At 48.5% G+C, this 18,317-nt stretch overlaps 7 protein-coding genes across 7 annotated transcripts; 4 read left to right on the top strand and 3 right to left on the bottom strand.

The window, feature by feature from the left end:
• Positions 1-358: 358 nt before the first annotated feature.
• On the top strand, positions 359-2,230 carry atg15 (triglyceride lipase ATG15; the record flags this gene model as incomplete). Its single annotated transcript, XM_056722833.1, has 2 exons — positions 359-535; positions 593-2,230. The coding sequence occupies 2 exons, from the start codon at positions 359-361 to the stop codon at positions 2,228-2,230; spliced, it is 1,815 nt and encodes a 604-aa protein (XP_056579083.1).
• An 882-nt stretch (positions 2,231-3,112) lies between these two features.
• N7517_005102 (catalase) lies at positions 3,113-4,792 on the top strand (the record flags this gene model as incomplete). Its single annotated transcript, XM_056722832.1, has 4 exons — positions 3,113-3,134; positions 3,198-3,250; positions 3,304-3,483; positions 3,542-4,792. The coding sequence occupies 4 exons, from the start codon at positions 3,113-3,115 to the stop codon at positions 4,790-4,792; spliced, it is 1,506 nt and encodes a 501-aa protein (XP_056579082.1).
• A 352-nt stretch (positions 4,793-5,144) lies between these two features.
• Positions 5,145-6,024, bottom strand: N7517_005101 (uncharacterized protein; the record flags this gene model as incomplete). Its single annotated transcript, XM_056722831.1, has 3 exons — positions 5,145-5,161; positions 5,215-5,432; positions 5,486-6,024. 3 exons carry the CDS (start codon positions 6,022-6,024, stop codon positions 5,145-5,147), a joined length of 774 nt encoding a protein of 257 aa, XP_056579081.1.
• A 1,403-nt stretch (positions 6,025-7,427) lies between these two features.
• Positions 7,428-9,237, top strand: N7517_005100 (putative MFS alpha-glucoside transporter; the record flags this gene model as incomplete). Its single annotated transcript, XM_056722830.1, has 2 exons — positions 7,428-7,757; positions 7,852-9,237. The coding sequence occupies 2 exons, from the start codon at positions 7,428-7,430 to the stop codon at positions 9,235-9,237; spliced, it is 1,716 nt and encodes a 571-aa protein (XP_056579080.1).
• A 403-nt stretch (positions 9,238-9,640) lies between these two features.
• On the bottom strand, positions 9,641-10,751 carry echA (enoyl-CoA hydratase echA; the record flags this gene model as incomplete). The annotated part of the gene is made up of 4 exons (XM_056722829.1): positions 9,641-9,690; positions 9,758-10,303; positions 10,414-10,551; positions 10,604-10,751. The coding sequence occupies 4 exons, from the start codon at positions 10,749-10,751 to the stop codon at positions 9,641-9,643; spliced, it is 882 nt and encodes a 293-aa protein (XP_056579079.1).
• Positions 10,752-11,176: 425 nt separating this feature from the next.
• N7517_005098 (Retrieval of early ER protein Rer1) lies at positions 11,177-13,561 on the top strand (the record flags this gene model as incomplete). The annotated part of the gene is made up of 6 exons (XM_056722828.1): positions 11,177-11,245; positions 11,351-11,468; positions 11,601-11,903; positions 11,989-12,052; positions 12,866-13,366; positions 13,426-13,561. 6 exons carry the CDS (start codon positions 11,177-11,179, stop codon positions 13,559-13,561), a joined length of 1,191 nt encoding a protein of 396 aa, XP_056579078.1.
• Positions 13,562-15,134: 1,573 nt separating this feature from the next.
• Positions 15,135-18,011, bottom strand: N7517_005097 (class I SAM-dependent methyltransferase; the record flags this gene model as incomplete). The annotated part of the gene is made up of 9 exons (XM_056722827.1): positions 15,135-15,285; positions 15,342-15,544; positions 15,598-15,736; positions 15,788-17,066; positions 17,116-17,190; positions 17,238-17,497; positions 17,553-17,569; positions 17,619-17,750; positions 17,802-18,011. 9 exons carry the CDS (start codon positions 18,009-18,011, stop codon positions 15,135-15,137), a joined length of 2,466 nt encoding a protein of 821 aa, XP_056579077.1.
• Between the last annotated feature and the right edge of the window lie 306 nt (positions 18,012-18,317).

The following is an 18,317-nucleotide window of genomic DNA, read 5'->3' as shown; positions in this document are numbered from 1 at the left end:
AAGGCACTAATTGCGCGTCTCCGCTCCCAGGTGCAGCTGATAGGCCTGTGCCGATCCGCGTCTCAGACCCCCCTAGTTCTAGAGTTCTAGCCTGAGCCTGTTGTCCAGAAGTCGAATCGGAAGTACTCCGTACCAAACAGGGAGTAAACTGCAGCTGATCAGTAGCAGCTCATTACTCTCCTGATGATCGCTTCAGAATACACCAAATTGAGGAATTGATTGAGATATCCTGTCACGTCACGGGGGCACTCATCACGTGCCGATCGCTCTCCGCACTGCGTCACCTTATCAAGTGACTCCCCGATAGCCGCGATAGACTCTCGTCTCCTTGATCTTGATCCTCATCATCACCCACATCATGCCTCGGAAACGTTCATACTTTAAACTCAGCGTCCATAGCCTATTAATATCGGCTGCAGTATTATCAGATGCTGCCTCCGCCTCAGGCTATTATCCACCCTTTCAACAAGTTCCCATCATCCAGCCCCAGATACCTTTGAATGGGGCTAAAGCTACACCAGACACACATGAGTTTGTAAGACGCCCTACGCAAGCTGTACCACCCTAGCTGATTTGTAATAACCATTACCAGTCCCTGCGCCATATCTTCCACCGAGGTACATATGAACAACCCGACCTTCATGCAAGGCTCGACGTCAAGCCAGACACTCGCCTTCGAGCTGTATCCGAAGATGGCCATGAAGTACAATATATTGCATCGGAAAACCTTTTGCTTGCCTCATCTAGTCCTCTGAAAATACAACGGTTGGCCGACCGACGACTCCCGGTGATTCAAGGTCACTTGGCAGCTGCGCGGTCTTCCGGCTTTGCGGCCGCGTTGTCTCCCCTCGATTGGGTCATGGATACCTTGCCTGGACCGAATATTACAGACAAGCAGACCGTCCTGACATTTGCACAAATGACTGCAAATGACTATATTCAGGAGCCTGGAACAGGAGAGTGGCACACCATTCATGGCCAGTTCAACTATTCGGGGAGCTTTGGTTGGCAAAAGGATGGATTGAGAGGGCACATCTACTCTGATAAGACAAACGACACTGTGGTAATTTCCCTGAAGGGCACTTCACCTGCTCTTTTTGATGGCGCCGGTACCACAACAAACGATAAAGTGAACGATAATCTATACTTCAGTTGTTGCTGCGGCCAAGGAGGCTCATATTTATGGAGACAATCCTGCGATTGCCAGAGTGCTACATTCACAGCAAATCTGACATGCATTGTCGAGTCTATGACTGACGAAAACCGGTATTACCAGGCAGCGATCGACCTATACTCTAACGTTACCGAAATGTATCCGGATGCGAATATTTGGATGACCGGTCATTCGCTGGGTGGTGCAATGACGAGTCTGGTTGGACTGACGTTCGGGTTGCCTGTGGTCACTTTTGAGGCTGTTCCAGAAGCATTACCCGCAGCTCGACTTGGCCTCCCAAGTCCGCCAGGGCATGACTCCCGACTTCCACAGTCGCGACAGTTCACTGGAGCCTACCACTTTGGACATACAGCAGACCCAATCTATATGGGAACCTGCAATGGAATCAACTCTATCTGTACATGGGGTGGCTATGCGATGGAGTCAGCATGCCACACCGGAAAAGTGTGCACATATGACACCGTGGCAGACAAGGGCTGGCGTGTCGGCCTTGGTACCCACAAGATTGAGAATGTGATATCAGACGTTATTTTGAAATACGACAGTGTCCCCTCATGTGTCGCAGAAGAAGAATGCTTCGACTGTGACCTCTGGAAGTTCTTCCGAAGCAACGGTTCTGAGGCCACAACTACTACCACTACCAGCACTACCACGTCTCCCACCAGAACTTCTACGTGCAAGACTCCCGGATGGTGGGGCTGTCTGGATGACAGCACAACCGCTACCGCTACCACTACCACTACTGTTTCACAGACAAGCACTGCCACTACTACGACATGCATGACTCCTGGTTGGTTCGGGTGCAATGATCCTACCACAACAGCCACTCCAGCACCCACAGTGACTACCACTTTACCCACGGCGACTCCGACGACCAGCTGTCATGACCCAGGATGGTTCGGCTGTCGTGACGAAACGAGCACGGTAGCCACGACTACGGCCGACTCTGCCTCACCCACTTCTGCGACCTGTAATAGCCCGGGAAGGGTGTGGGGATGTTGGGATGAGTCCACTAACACGCCTGCGATCACATCGGCGCCCACTCCAACCAGCTAAACTCCATTCTCTCCCATACATGCACTTGCAGCATACTCTTGGTGCCCCTTTATTTTAACTGATCTGTCGGCTCTTGAGAAGCCGCAAGCGCTAGATATACCCACCCACTTTTAAGATTTGTTCCGATCTCAGTTTGCTTTGGGTTTTCCTTTCCGTGCGATATACAAGATATACTATTGGCGCATTGAGCGCATTGAGCGAGCATTTGTTTTTTTTTTTTTTTTTGTTTTTCATGGCTCTCTGTGAGCACTCGAGAGCTTTTTGATTATTACTTGTACCAATTCCAAGGGAAGCACTATTCGAGGTTTTTTTGCGGAAGCACTGAACACCTTGGAAGGACTGACCTTTGGAGGTTTTGCATCGCTATCATACAATTAGATTCTTTCAATGAATTTGTTGGGATATAAAACTTCATCTCCGGGGTCGGCTGCCGCTTGCCGATCTCGGATCGTGCCGATAGAAGTTGGCCAGGTGACCTTCGGATCGAACTGCTAAATTGGTATAGGCTAAACTGGGAGAATGACTTGACCTCCCCGGAATGTCTCTTTGGTCTAGCCGCAGTCCATTTACAAAGCGATTGTCCCGATGCTTTGATCCCGGGGAGTGGACCCGACAGGGATTACATCGGCTCGGATGCGATTGGGTGTCATGCATGCACACGTTAGAAGCCATTGTAGATATTCATATATTATATATTGTATGATATAGTTGATATCGAGAGATAATTGTGGACCAATAAACAAGTGGACGATTTCCATATCAAAATCTTGTGGGGCCATGGGCTTTGGACTTTTCCATGGCTCTCCACATCCTTTTTCTTCCTTATATAAACGGAGGACTCCCGGGGTTTTTCTTTCTTCTCCATAGACAACCTCTGCCATCATGGGTCAAGATAACGAGCCTAGTAGGTTATATAATTTTACCACCAAGCCCGAGAACACGCCAACTAATGCCCTCTCTTTCGCAGAAACTTACCGCTACAATGAGACTCCGGTCTACACGGCCTCCAACGGCTGCCCAGTACGCCCAGCTCACTTTCTCCGGAATCGCAAGGTCTAACCATATGCATATAGGTCATGGACCCCCAGGCTGCTCAGCGCATTGGTCCCAACGGCCCTCTGCTGATGCAGGATTTCCACCTGATCGATCTGCTGGCACACTTCGACCGTGAGCGTATTCCTGAGCGCGTGGTTCACGCCAAGGGTGCTGGCGCCTACGGCGAGTTTGAGGTCACAGATGATATTAGCGATATCGTATGTACCTGGGAAGCTTCTGTTATTCCGCAGAGAACACTAGGCTAATAACGCATAGACCATCGTTGATATGCTCAAGGGTGTCGGCAAGAAGACCAAGATGCTCACCCGCTTCTCGACCGTTGGTGGTGAGAAGGGGTCCCCGGATAGTGCCCGTGATCCCCGCGGATTCGCCATGAAGTTCTACACCGAGGAGGGCAACTGGGATTGGGTGTTCAACAACACCCCCGTTTTCTTCCTGCGCGACCCTGCTAAGTTCCCCGTCTTCATCCACACCCAGAAGCGCAACCCGCAGACCAACCTTAAGGACGCCACCATGTTCTGGGATTACCTCTCCACCCACCACGAGGCCGTCCACCAGGTGATGCACCTCTTCAGTGATCGCGGTACCCCATTCTCATACCGTCACATGAACGGCTACTCCGGTCACACCTACAAGTGGATCAAACCAGACGGCACCTTCAACTACGTCCAGATCCACTGCAAGACTGACCAGGGCAACAAGACCTTCACCAACGATGAGGCAGCCAAGCTGTCCGCCGAGAACCCCGACTGGCACACCCAGGACCTGTTCGAGGCCATCCAACGCGGCGAGAACCCCTCCTGGACTTGCTACGTGCAAGTCCTGAGCCCTGAGCAGGCCGAGAAGTTCCGCTGGAACGTCTTCGACCTGACCAAAGTCTGGCCCCAGAACGAAGTGCCTCTGCGCCGCTTCGGCCGTTTCACCCTAAACAAGAACCCGGAGAACTACTTCGCCGAGATCGAACAAGCCGCCTTCTCCCCCTCCCACATGGTCCCCGGTGCCGAACCCTCCGCCGACCCTGTCCTCCAGTCCCGCCTCTTCTCCTACCCGGACACCCACCGCCACCGCCTGGGCGGCAACTACGAGCAGATCCCCGTCAACTGCCCGCTCAAAGCCTTCAACCCCTCGCACCGCGATGGCTACATGAACGTTAACGGCAACTACGGCGCCAACCCTAACTACCCATCTACCTTCCGCCCGCTCGCCCACAAGCCCGTCAAGGCTAGCCAGGAACACGAGAAGTGGTCCGGCGCTGTTATCGCCGAGCAGTACCCTGTGACTTCCGAGGACTACGTCCAGGCTAACGGCCTGTGGCAGGTCCTTGGTCGTACCCCCGGCCAGCAGGAGAACTTCGTCGGTAACATCTCTGGTCACCTGTGCGGCGCCGATGAGCGTGTTCGCAGGGCTACTTACGAGATGTTCCGTCGTGTTAATCCGGATCTTGGTGCTCGCATCCAATCTGCTACGGAGGCTCACGTTACTGGTGCCCCTCCAGCACGTCTATAGATGTGCTTTTTCTTGATTGTGTTCTCATACTCGAAATAATCGTGGATTCATTCCACATCACTGCATAGATATCTGAGCAACTTGAATACGATTTACGAATTATTTGGTATCATCTTGGAATTTCCAATATAGGAACTAACTGAGTGCTTCGTAAAGTCGTAGTTGAAAATGTTAATATATCCTTTTCGGGCATTGGAATAGCCCCAAACTTGCAAAAGGGGGCTTCCAGTTTATGAACTTTGACGTGAATATATTCTCTAAATGAAAAGACAACGAATGACAGGAACGCGGTATCTGTAAATAGGAACACTTCGAACATTAATCGACTGACCTTGGAAGTAACATTCTTCTTTTAGGGAAGGAATTGACCTATCAATCGTTAGCATTCAATTCCATAAAGGGGAAATATGTGGGCAACTTACGTATTCCGCCAGTATAAGTGATACCGGTAATGACTATATGCGGGTATGTCAGTCTAAAGAGAGCATAGTCCACAGTACTGGGGGTAACGTTAAGGTTCATAATGGCAGAGGGGAGAGGGAGATTATATCTGTAGTTGAAAAGGGTGTATATAGAATCGTGAGCATTAGCCGGAATTCTCAAAAACCCCCACAGATTCAATTGATAAATCATTTGCGACCTATCAGTAGATTAGCATATGTCCCAAAGCATATTCGAGAAAGAAAAACTCACGTAAAATCTCTACAGCCAACCAAGGTGGAATTTCTGGCATCAAGGTGACAAGGGAGCAAAGTGGTGTCTCGAATGATCTTAACACAATCCCCAACTGTCTTATTGCGGCCCATTGGTATGCTTTTCCAGTGGAGGGCTGTCTGATGCGGGCCTTGGTATCCGAAAGTAGACATCATTAGTATAGACCTATTTGTGCCGTTCAGTCCCTGAAAGCCTTCCAAGTCTAGGATAACTCCCCTGGTGCCAATAGGTGCGTATGGGGTATCATCTTCCTTCAACCGATGTAAGAACGTGAGTCGAAGGATGGTATGGTTATCTCGATTTGTGTCGGTAGGATCTTCTGGATCTACTGGGCCGACATCTAGAAACTCGAGCTGGCACTCAGCAACCTTTTTGCGTAAGAGGCCCGCAGGGATTTGCCTGCTATTTACGGTGTAGTCCCGGTTGTTGGTTACATTAGGGGGTGCAGTACGAGCAGGGCGCGGAGGAGCGGTAGGGAAATCATTGTAGGCATTCCCCGAACGAAGAGTGCGGGACATTTCTGTATGTATGGTTAGATCTTGGTGTCATTCAACTGTAGGGACTATTATCGCACTTACTTACTATTATCGACGAATTGGCTGATGTTGGCGAGTCGGCTGCTGTGTTAAATTGGTTGCTATTAAGCTTGTTATTGATATTGAAATGTTGAGTGTATTCTGCGAGGAAGACATTGTATCTTATACATTAGTAGATCTTAGAGGCTAGTAGTCAATGAAAGCATAGAATTGTAAGAAAATGTGTTACTATAGTGATGAGCAACGCTTGAAAGAGGTGAATATACTATAATTAATCGAGTTGCAAAAGAGACAAAGCAGCACAAAGCAGCCTTTGAAAGACAAATTCGATTAATACCCATTGTCTAAAGAAGTCATAATTAATTGGAACACGATCAAAGAAGATGCGTGAAAGAATTCTATAGTAAAAAATATGGACATGCTCGAACTAAACCCTGTAGTTCGAATAACATTGTTGATTAAAGAAACAAATACGTCAAAGGGCAAGTGGCGAGCATCTGTATTTAACATTTTAGGACCAATGTTGGATTAAATTTAGTATCCAAGGTAATTTGTTCTGTCGGGTTTATATAGTAGATCAGCGATGGAATTTTGAAGCCTACAAAAAGGGCACAAAATGTAATATACTGGGTTTAGTCAAGTTTCTGGCCTTTGCATTTATACTTATAATTGCTTCTTCCTATTGGATAGCTGAAAGTTTATGCATGGGAGTAGAAGAAAGCTTAACCTTAGGATGCAAAAGGAATATACCTAGGAATATATCTAGGTACATACCTAACATATGTAGTTCATTTGCTCATTTGCAATGCAAATGAAAACCAATAAGGATATAATATAAAATCAACCCTAATTTCAAGTATATAGTAAGTACATTCTTGCTGCAAGGGTCCCGGAGAATTAATCTCACACGTGGTTATGAGACACTCTATACAACTTATATACTAAATCGTGTATATATATATATATATATTTTTTTTCAAATATACCAGCATACAGAGTAGCTAGAACTGATAATATATCAAATAATACATCAGAAGGCTGACCCATCATTTGCCTCATCCGGACATCGCCAAGCCTGCCATCCCGCGAAAATTTGCGCTTGGAGGGCATCGAGCCAAATCCCCCATTTCCCCGCCAAGTCGGCTCGTGGGCTTTTATCCTTATTCTGTCTAGCCCGTCGCTCTTGCCGGATTCATTTGCACTCGGGAGGCGTTAAAGGGACTTTTCGCCGTGCTCTCGTGCAATGTTTTCAGCATTGTGGGTACTTTGATTTTTTTCCCCTGACATCCGAACCAGGCCCAACTCTCAAACCCATATCGAAAGTTGTTCTGAGATTTCATCCCAACCACATTACCTCCTGTCTTCGGTTATTCTGCCTATCCAACATGGCCGAACCCAAGGCCTCAGATTCCATCACGCCGGTGGATGGCCTCCCCGAATATAGTTACTCTTCGGCCGCAGGACCGGCCTCAGACTCCTCCATGACCAAAGTCATTCGAAATGCAAAGGCAGCCACAGAGAAGGAGCAGTCTATGACATTGATGGAGGGCATCCGACTGTACCCCAAGGCCGTCCTTTGGAGCGTGCTCATCTCCACTTGCATTGCCATGGAGGGTTACGACATTAGTTTGGTCAACAACTTCTATGCCTTCCCCCAATTCAAGCGCAAGTATGGTGAGATGTTGCCCAATGGCAAATATGAAGTATCGGCAGCGGTAAGTTCAATCAATTCCAGCGGCCATCCCTCTATCTTTTGGAGGTGGATTTGCCACTTTAAGTGAAGAAACTGACAATCCTCTGGATGTACAGTGGCAAGCAGGTCTAAGCAACGGTGCCTACTGCGGCGAAATCATCGGTCTATTTATCAACGGTTGGGCCTCGGAACGCTTCGGTTATCGGTATACGATCATGGCCTGCCTCATACTTGTTAGTGCGTGGACGTCGATCTTCTTCACGGCCCAAAATGTGCAAGCTCTGCTCGCTGCGGAGATTCTCTGCGGTGTCCCCTGGGGTGTCTTCCAGACTTTGACAATTACCTACGCCTCGGAGGTGTGTCCTGTGGCGCTTCGAGGGTATTTGACAACCTATGTCAATTTCTGCTGGGGTCTTGGCCAGCTTATTGGCATCGGTGTGATTAAGGGCATGTTGAGTCGGACTGACGAATGGGCCTACCGGATTCCATACGGGCTGCAATGGATGTGGCCTCTGCCGCTCTTTATTGGTATTTGGCTTGCGCCCGAATCCCCATGGTGGCTGGTTCGGAAAGGCCGCACTGAAGATGCGAAACGGGCCCTTGTGCGGTTGACCAGCCAAAATCAGGGAGATTTCGATCCCGATGAGACAGTCGCCATGATGGTTCACACTACCGCCCTGGAGGAAAAAATAACCAAAGGTGCTAGCTACCTAGACTGCTTCCGGGGTACCGATCTCCGCCGCACGGAGATTGTGTGTATGGTCTGGGCCATTCAAAATCTTAGTGGAAACTCCTTCTCCAACTACTCGACCTACTTTTTGGAACAGGCTGGGTTGAGCTCCTCTAACTCTTACGCCTTCGCTATGGGTCAATACGGCATCAACATGGTCGGCGTTTTCGGATCCTGGTTCCTTATGACACTTGGAATTGGCCGGCGGACGTTGTATCTGTACGGTCTCTGTGGTCTGTGTACCATGCTTTTGATCATGGGTTTCCTCGGCCTCGTTCCTAAAAGTCACAAAGACCAAGCCTCCCTAGCTACGGGTTCCATGATGTTGATCTGGGCCCTATTCTACCAGCTGACCGTTGGCACGGTCTGCTTCTCCCTGGTCGCCGAGCTCTCCACCCGCCGACTGCAAATCAAGACAGTCGTGCTCGGCCGCAACCTGTACAACCTTGTCGCCATCATCTGTGGCGTTCTGACCCCTTATATGCTGAACCCCGGCGCTTGGAACTGGGGCAACTACGCCGGTTTCTTCTGGGGTGGCATCTGCTTCCTGTGCATCATTTACACATACTTCCGCGTCCCCGAGCCTCGCGGTCGCTCGTTCGCTGAGCTTGACTTGCTCTTCGAGCGGGGTACCAGCGCACGCAAGTTTGCGACGACCCAGGTGGACGTGTTCGATGAAACCATCGAGGGCCGTGTCATTGATGATTACCGGGCGGAGAAGAACAACCGAACTGATGACAGCCAGTTGGAGAAAAATAATGGCTTGATATGATGCGATGTGTCTTATGTTTACGACTAATTCTGCTTCTTGGCCCTAGATTGTTAGACACTCTTGGATGTATATAGTATTTTTCAGCAAATAGCATTAATCTAATATCTTCACATGAAGCCACACACTGCTTGATGAAGAACACTCTGATTTTTTTCATATCTCCTCTTCTCTTTTGATCCTCTGAAAACCCTATTTCCTGGCGTTTAACCAACCGGCAATGCTGGGATGGACATGGATAAGGATGAGGCTGCAGACGAGAATCATAGGCGGAGATGAGTTAGATGATACTGCTCTATGTCCTATGAACGAGTTCTCTATTCTACAGCTCCAGCATCGTGAATTACACGCAGGCGATGAAAAAAGCCAGCTTCTTCATTCCAAATGAGCTTATTCCATCCATCATCTATTCATGTGACCACTCAGCCTTCTTCTTTTCCGCAAAGGCAGTCATACCTAAAACAATCGTTAGCAATTCCTAATTTATACCCTACCCACACACTAGACCGAAATGCCAACTCACCAATTTTCTGATCCTTGCTTCCAAAGAGCGCATGGAACAACCGTCTCTCATATTCAACACCCTCCTTGAGTGACAACTCTTGACTCTTATTAACAACCTCCTTACCAGCAACAACAGCCACACGACTGTAGCTGGCAATAGTCTCGGCAGTCTTATACGCCTGTTCAAGCAATTCCTCCTTACCACCCGGCACAACCTTCGCCGCAACACCCCACTCACCAGCCTCCTTGCCGCTGAAGTTCTTTCCAGTGAGGATAAGCTCCATGGCCTTGCTCTTGCCGACCGCACGGGTCAGGCGCTGAGATCCGCCTGCGCCGGGGATCGTGCCGAGCTTGATCTCTGGCTGGCCGAAGGTGGCGGTCTCGGTGCAGTACAGGATGTCGCACATCAGAGCTAGTTCGCAGCCGCCGCCGAGGGCGTAGCCGGAGACTGCGGCGATGACTGGGGTGCGGATGGAGGTGGCGAGGTGGGACCAGGGCGCGATGAAATTGTCGCTGTAGGCGGCTGAGAAGCTTAGAGGGGCCATTTCTTTGATGTCGGCGCCGGCTGTGGTGGGTTTGTTAGGTTATTATATTGTTGATGTATATTGGGAGTAGGGTGAGGAGATGGAGGGAAAGGATATGGGTGTGAAAAGTGTAAATAGAACATGTACATACCAGCAAAGGCCTTCTCGCTTCCTGTGATAATGATTGCGCCGATGCTCTTGTCATTGTCGTAGTTGGTCAGGGCTTCATTGAGCTCCTTGAACAAGGGAGTGCATAGTGCGTTGAGGGCCTTTGGGCGGTTAAGGGTAACTATAATAGCAATGAGAAGTGGTCCAGCAATATATTGACTAATGTTACATACTCAATCCCACGCCGGGCTTGGGGGTCGAAGTGAGGATGTGCTCGTAGCTACCAGCAGCTGAAGAATAGCCCCGGACTCGGGCTAGGTAGGAAGTCAAGGGGGCCGATGTCCGAGAAGTGGCCAGACGAGTGCATTGACGGGCAAACATTGTGATATGTGAAGATAAATACAATTACTTTTGTTCAGATAATTGAGATTGAATTATGCAGAGCAAGGAGAGAGAGAGTAGCTACGCGGTAACATCATAGATGGCCGTTTCCCCGCGAGACCGAGACGCCGAAGTTAACCGTCCCGAGGTACACGTGAAGTGACTAAACCCTTTTAGTCTCTACCGTACTGCCACATATTTGATGTGCCACCATCACGTGCCTATAAGTGGCTGGTGACTAATCTCTAATCTGATTGGCTTGTCGGCTGTGGACACTTTTCTGTCCTGAAGGCGCAGTGCCTGTCCTGGAATGTCTGGTTTCAGCAGCTTATCTTAATCACTGCTTTCCTTTGCTTCACCTCTTTCCTTTCTTTCTTTCGGTGGTCTAGCCCTGTGCTCCGTCCATCCTCCCTAATATCTTCATTATGGATGTCCCTGAGCCCGATCAGTCGCCCTTCACAGCCGTGTCCGCGCACACCTCTAGACTGACCCGAGTGAGTGTCTCATGAGGGGCAAACCCATTGCGCAATGTCTTTGGATTCTCCATTCCTCAAATCAGTCGGTGTAGTCTGATCAATATGCTAATACGTCAATCGCAGCACTATCAAGCCTACCTCGATGCCTCGACCCCGTACACAACCTACCGCTGGGTTGGTTCCGGTGTGCTCCTGCTCCTCTTCTTCCTGCGCATCTTCCTTGCGCAGGGCTGGTATATCGGTAAGACTCGGTGGAACCCCTGAAAATGGAATAAGCAAAGCGAAAATGATGCGCCTCAACCGCAATACGCAAAAGCCATTCATCCAAACCGCTGCATAAACAAACCGCTAACTATGGAATCTCAAATCGCAGTCGCCTATACACTCGGAATCTATCTCCTGAACCTCTTCCTCGCTTTCCTGACTCCCAAGTTCGACCCCTCTCTCACCCAGGACGAGGGTCTCGAGGACGGTGACGCAGGCTCCCCCAGCCTCCCTACCAAGAAGGATGAGGAGTTCCGGCCCTTCATCCGCCGTCTCCCAGAGTTCAAGTTCTGGCACTCGGCCACTCGCGCCATCGCCATCGGCTTCGTTTGCTCTTGGCTCGCTGTTTTCGATATCCCCGTCTTCTGGCCGGTCCTGGTTGTTTACTGGATTATTCTCTTTGTGTTGACGAGTATGTTTCCCTTTTCTGCTCGTGATTTAATACGATATCCGTATTATTTTTTTGGCATCTGTCTAACTCAATCTTTCTTTTGCAGTGCGACGACAAATCCAGCACATGATCAAGTACCGCTACGTGCCGTTCTCCTTTGGAAAGACGCGGTACGGCCGTTCATGAGTTCTTCTATTTCTGAACTTCTTTTCTGTCTCTGACTCTATATCCACGATCGTTCGCATGTGCATGTCTTGTGTCGGTATGCGCACTATGGCTTGGTGAGCAACAGATATGATATGATAAGAGGTGATAGCGCTGGGCTCATGGTCCATTTATGAATTTTCCCCAGACTCTTTTTTTAATCACTGTTTGCTTAGAGGGCCGCTGTTTTGGCGTGTTCCAGTCTTCTTCACCTGTGAAATATGATTAGACCTGAAGTCAATGAATGAACTGACTTGCAATATATTATTTTTTTGAAAAGCAAAGACAAGACTTCTTTTTACTGTTTCTTCTTTTTATAGTTCCCCAAATGGGAAGGTCCTATAGTTTGAGACATTTCATATGCAGGTGAGCAGATTTGCGCTCGTGTGATCCTATTTGAGAACCTTTGAGCTTACATTAGATGAACCCAACACCTTATTCATTCCAGGCTAGACATTGAAAAGTCCTCTTTCTGCTATCTTTCTGCTATCTACCTACCTATAAAACCGAGAACGCGGAGAAAATATCTCAAAGACATCTAAACAAAGTATCTGAAAAGACCACTGAGAAGACCCCTGAAAACCCCACCGAAAAGAGACATCACAAGGCCGCATGCCAACTATTCTTGTCTTTGTAAAACCCTAAGACTATACAATCTTCTCCTCTCACCTGCTGCCTACGGGCCTCCCACTCCAGACCATTCCCAACATGGAGTGATACTACATCGTGGACTCGACCTTAGACTCTGACTCGCACTCATGCTTAAGTGAGCGCCTTAGCACGACGATGGACATGGCCATGCCCGCAGTGTTCTCAACCTCCACTCAAATCACAATCCTCTTCACGGGCTGGACAACCTCAACTACGACGCAATATGTCTTCACGTTAGTATTTCTATTCCTCCTCGCCATCTTCAACCGCTTCCTCGGTGCTCTCAAATTCCAACTCGAGAAATCATGGTCTCAGCATCCCTCTACCCCTCAAACACTGCTTCTCGCTCCAGTGAATCGACGACACAACATCCGAAAAGCAAAGCTCAGTCCTCTTCCGGACTACATACGCGTGCACGAGAACGACCCCGAGGAAGAGAGTTTGCCAATCTCAAATAACGACACTGAAACACGAAGCACGTCAGGAAATCTCAAAAGAGATGACCCTCGAAATAGGACTTCACTAAAATGCCTGCTCCCGTCGTGGAAGGCGAGTGGAACGTGGAGTCTTCGGAAAGATGGGACACGTGGGTTGCTTGAGTGTGTTAGGGCTTTGATTGGATATTTCTTGTGGGTTACATCTGCGAGTATCTGCATAGTAATTATCGACTAATTATTGAAATCGATAGGATGCTATCCGTGATGACCTTCAACGTCGGCGTCTTCGTTACTGTGCTTTTTGGCGTCCTGGTTGGCGAACTACTTCTTGGGAGATTTTCTCAGGGGACTTCTGGCTGGCAGGAAGGGACTTGTCATGGTGGCTGATTGGAGTTTCGATTGCTGCTGAATCCCGGCTGGGCTCTGTTTATCTCGCGCTGTGCAATCCTGCGTGGTGTTCCGCAGAGGTGGCTTGATAAGCTGCCTAGGTGTTGGTTGAGAGGGGCTACTAGGGCTTTCTATATGGACATGATAATCCCATCCATATTTTATTCACCTAACTCCTTATAAAACAAACATGCTCATCGATATAACCCAAACAATCATCTACCCTCAGTATAAACATGATCGATGTATTGCTGCTGTACCGGCTGAGTTCTGAACTCAGGTCTGCAGACCGTCGACCCTATTCGAAACGACAAATGTTACTACAAATATATGTCCAATCCACAGTACCAAGTTCATTCCTCTGACATAACGTACCTGGAGCAAGCGGAACCATAATTGCCCAAACCTCCCGGCAACTGCAATCCATCTCGTTGAGGTGCGCACACTTTGTCAACGGACGTCCAGCCTTGGGAACTCTCTTCATTGGGCGATCATAGTGTGCGCATTTGGACGAGCGGTGGCCTCGAATACAGGATTCACTTTGTAGGATCTGTAAGTATATTTCTCTACAATCTGGTATAGATCCAAGACAAGAGGAAGCTCACCAAGACCATTTATCACCTTGGGAGTCGAATGGCATGTTCCTGATTTGCTGGTTCGAATACGGCTGGGTCCAAAACAATTGTGTCGTTTATTGGGACCCTAAAACGGAGGGAATATTGGATCTATTCATTGAGTAAATATTGAACCATATGCACTTGCGCAAATGTGCTCAAATCAGCGCTGGGGCGATCGGCCGCTATATAACCTTTTATAGGGAGATGATGGGGATCTGCAACGTTGTAGGCTGTACGCCAGAACAAACAGTACCAAAGATCTTGTTCAACCCGTCTTCATTCTATTATACTGGAAATCTATCAATTGTCTAGTTATGCGATAATCGACTTTCATTGCTTTTCGCGGCGTTATCATTGGTTGCTACGCTGCTATGAGTTTCGCTATATTGATGCATATATGCGTGGTAGAATGTATTATCTAGTTAGTCGATCCGACTCGATCACATACGTACGGAGTAAGGCGATTGGATTTTTTATGCAAGTTTCGCCCCAGTTATATCTACTTAAGCATCGATAGGTCCGTGGCTTGCTCTTCGGACACTCCCTATTTGACAGTTCAGGACTATTTCTCTTTTATGTCCTTTCCTTGCTATATTCTTGTATTCTTGTTAGCACAGACTAGTTGTGTTTTCTTTGCGCACGAACAGACTTCGTCGGCTCTTTTGAGTCCCAACTGAGGATTGGCTCCTGAACTCTAGAATTTGTTTTTGAAAGATTGTTAGAATTTATCTTGATCCCTCAAAATAAAAATGATAGGTGCTATTAGGACAAGCTGTTGGCAGTCATCCTGATTCCGCATATTTCGGACCATACTCCTGACCCCCTGCACTTTTGAAGGCAAGCATACGAAACACTCCATCTAACTCCAGATCATAGGTATCATTAACAGGTATTGAGGCACGTGCAGCGTAACTTGAAAGGACCACGTCAAGGGAAAAAAGCAGCTATCACCATACTTAAATCAAAAGATTCTCCACGCTGCTCGACATCTTGCCTGCTGGAATAGCACTGTCCCCCAATGAGAGCGCTGAGATTTTGCGGTCGGAACTGGGGCGGGATAAGTCCTCTGTTTTAGTACAGATCCAGGTCGATGCGTACATGTTCACCCTAGAACATATGTATAAGCTTTTGTCCGTAATCAAGAACATAATTCCAAAACTTACCGGTCAATACATGTACCTGGGAAACGAGCTCCCACGCGACGAGCAGAGAAGCCGTTTTCTTCAAAGTGCTTGATGTACCAAGGATTGATACTGGCGGAACGGAGAAGGATGCGACCACCCTTCTTCAAGGCTTTGTTGAAAGTTCGGGCTTGGGCAGGGGCTGAGTCCTCTGCGGGATCGAACCAGTCCATGGAGTCCATGACCTGATGGAAATTTAGCATAAGAAATACGGCTGAAATGGAATTTTGATACTTACCACGGCGATAGTCAATGTTCCCGGGGTGATGCGGTTGATCACTTCGTTGATCTCATCGGTGTGGATACGAAGGCCATCAAATGCACCAGGCGTGGAAAGTCTGACGTGTGCTTGAGGAGAAAGATAGGTCGGGTGACATCTATGATCACGGTTAGCACGTGTAATTGAAAGACGGAAGAAAAAAACGAACCTCCGTGAGAATTTGCCCTGAACGCAAAGGAAGTAGAAGTAGTTGTCGTTGCTGATCAGAGTATCGTTGATCACAGGGTCAAGAGTATTGACAACATATTCCCAAATCGATTGGCCGCTGACGTCCTTGCCCTTCTTCATATCTTCAGTCAAGCCGTTGCGGCGGAAGAAGTCGTCGATGATCATATTTCGCTGGTTTCGTGGCACTCCGGCAGCCTTCCATGCGAACCATTCGGTGCTCACAATAGCCCAGTGGAGTGGTCGACTCATTAGCACACTTCGAATGCGAGGCCAGATTTCACGCTGCTCTGCAATACTTTGCGCTTCACAGAGCTTGCGAACTTCACCCTGGAGTCCGAAGATATTGAAGAGCCATCGCACCATACGAATAGCGTGGCGAGATCCACCAGTCTCATACAGACCATGACCAGAGGTAGAGGTAAAGGTCTGGGTATGCTCGAGCCAGTACTGGAAAGCCTGGCTGGACAGGTGAGGGCTGAGTTTAGAGATTAGCAATTCACGGAACTGTGCGTGCTTGCCATCACCGAAGATTTTCCACATATCCCGGTGACCCAATGCTGAATAACAGGCAACCTTCAGCTCGAGAAGATGATTCTGGTTGGGGTTCAAGTCCACTGCGTGCACCCGGCGGGGTTTCTTTTGCAGATAGTCAAGAATGTTGTCACCAGCGCTGGTGATGGCTAAAATCACATCGTCTTTACCAATGTTCAGAAGCCGGTGATCAACTCGCGGGTCTTCCCACGTGAACGCGTAAATATACTCGTTCTGGAATTGAGTATGTTTGGGTAGCATGTCGTCGTAATGAATGCGATAATGGTGATTCTGGTAAAAGGATGATGGTAGCGGTAGGTTTGCACTCAGGTTAATCACTGCAGACTCATATGCCTTGGATCGAATCTCATGAGTGCTTTTCACCACTGCGTTATCCATCTCCTGCTTGTGATTGGCAGGAAGCAGATAAGGAGACTCGGTGAAAGATGCATCTAGTCTCTCAATAGATTGGCTTGATGGGGTAGACGCCATTTCCTTTGGGCAACCAACAAATATGTAGTAGGGAATACCACCAAGGAAATAGTTTCGTTCGCTGGCAGAGATGACAGTACCAAACTTGTATTCCAGATAGTCTCGGCGAGCGGCTTCAAGGCTGACCCGGTCAAAGTCGAACCAGGCTCTCCAGAATACACGCCCAAGCCAATTGACATGGCGGTTGAAAGCGCCGCCGGTGTAGTTACGACAGGATACATCCACAATGCTTTGGACTATATTTGAATGAGTGACATTCATGCAGAACTTTGAGGCACTGCTTACCGTAGAAATCACACACACCCAACATTCCAGTTGACTTCAAGCGGGAGGTTAATGAGTCCACGACGCTGTAATAGTCTAAAAGAATCAATATCGATAGTCTCGAGTAGATCTTAAATACTCACCAGGGATCATTGATAGACTGTAGCTCATAGTGATCAAGTCAACACCATCACTTGCTGCATTTGTAGACCTCGGATCGAACTCCTTCTCGGGAAGATGGAAAGATCGGGCATCTTGGCAGAGGACGGTAACGTTCTTCCACCCAAGACGCTCGAAGCGCTTGCGGGCAACTTCGCAAAGGGACGGGGAGAGGTCGACTAGGTAAACGTGTTTAAAGAATTTATCGACCGGAAGAAAAGCCGCCATAGCTTCGATGTTGTATCTGTCACAAGTTAGATGTTCGATCTGTATCACGTTGGGGTCCCTCTCGTGCCTACCCAGTACCACCACCGATCTGGAATATATTAGCGTGCTAGCTCCGAAAGATAGAGCACAATACTTACATCCACCCAGACAGCCTTCCCAGCCTTAACTTCTTTGCTGTTAATCTTGTACTTCAGCTGTGCAGCTACAAGACCAAGCATGTCCTCGCGACCACAGAGGAGACGCCGACGAGTGGCATCGTAAATTGCGGCCTGACTTGGTCAGCTTGGAGTCATATCCAATAGTGTGTCATTTAATCGCACCTGTGTCTTGTAGAAGCTCTCCAACGCATCCTGTTGGCCCCCAGCCTTCTTATCGTGCGGTTTGATGAAGTTCGCCCAGATGAATTTTAAGTAAGGGCCAGCTCCAGTGTTGGCGACCTTGATATGCTGAGAGGAGACGAGAAGAACCAGGCCGATGAGAGCAAACACCAGTACGGCGGCCCCGACAATGTAGATGTGCGTCCAATCCATGTTCAATATGCAAAGAGCAATGCAATGAACGAAGAGAGAGAAAGAGAGAAGTGAAAGACAGATTCAAATACAAGTCACATTGACTCTAATTAACCACATGCGCCTTTCACGAGACGCCGCGTGTACCATATCCTATCACGGCGACACATGGTGGTTGCAGATGATAAGAGGGAGTGGAGGGGGTTAAGGGAAAGTACAATAGACCTGGACTGTAAGTATACCAACGTGCATTAAGGAAGTAGCTTGTACATCCGTGGTGAATTGCAGTCGATCACCCGGAAGTAGCAAAGTAAATCCACTGCAAAT

Source organism: Penicillium concentricum, assembly GCF_028827145.1.
Source record: "Penicillium concentricum strain IBT 3081 chromosome Unknown utg000002l_segment0_segment0, whole genome shotgun sequence".
Classification (NCBI taxonomy): Eukaryota; Fungi; Ascomycota; class Eurotiomycetes; order Eurotiales; family Aspergillaceae; genus Penicillium; species Penicillium concentricum.
The sequence above is the reverse complement of the archived record's forward strand: the minus strand, read 5'-3'. Positions and strand labels throughout refer to the sequence as shown.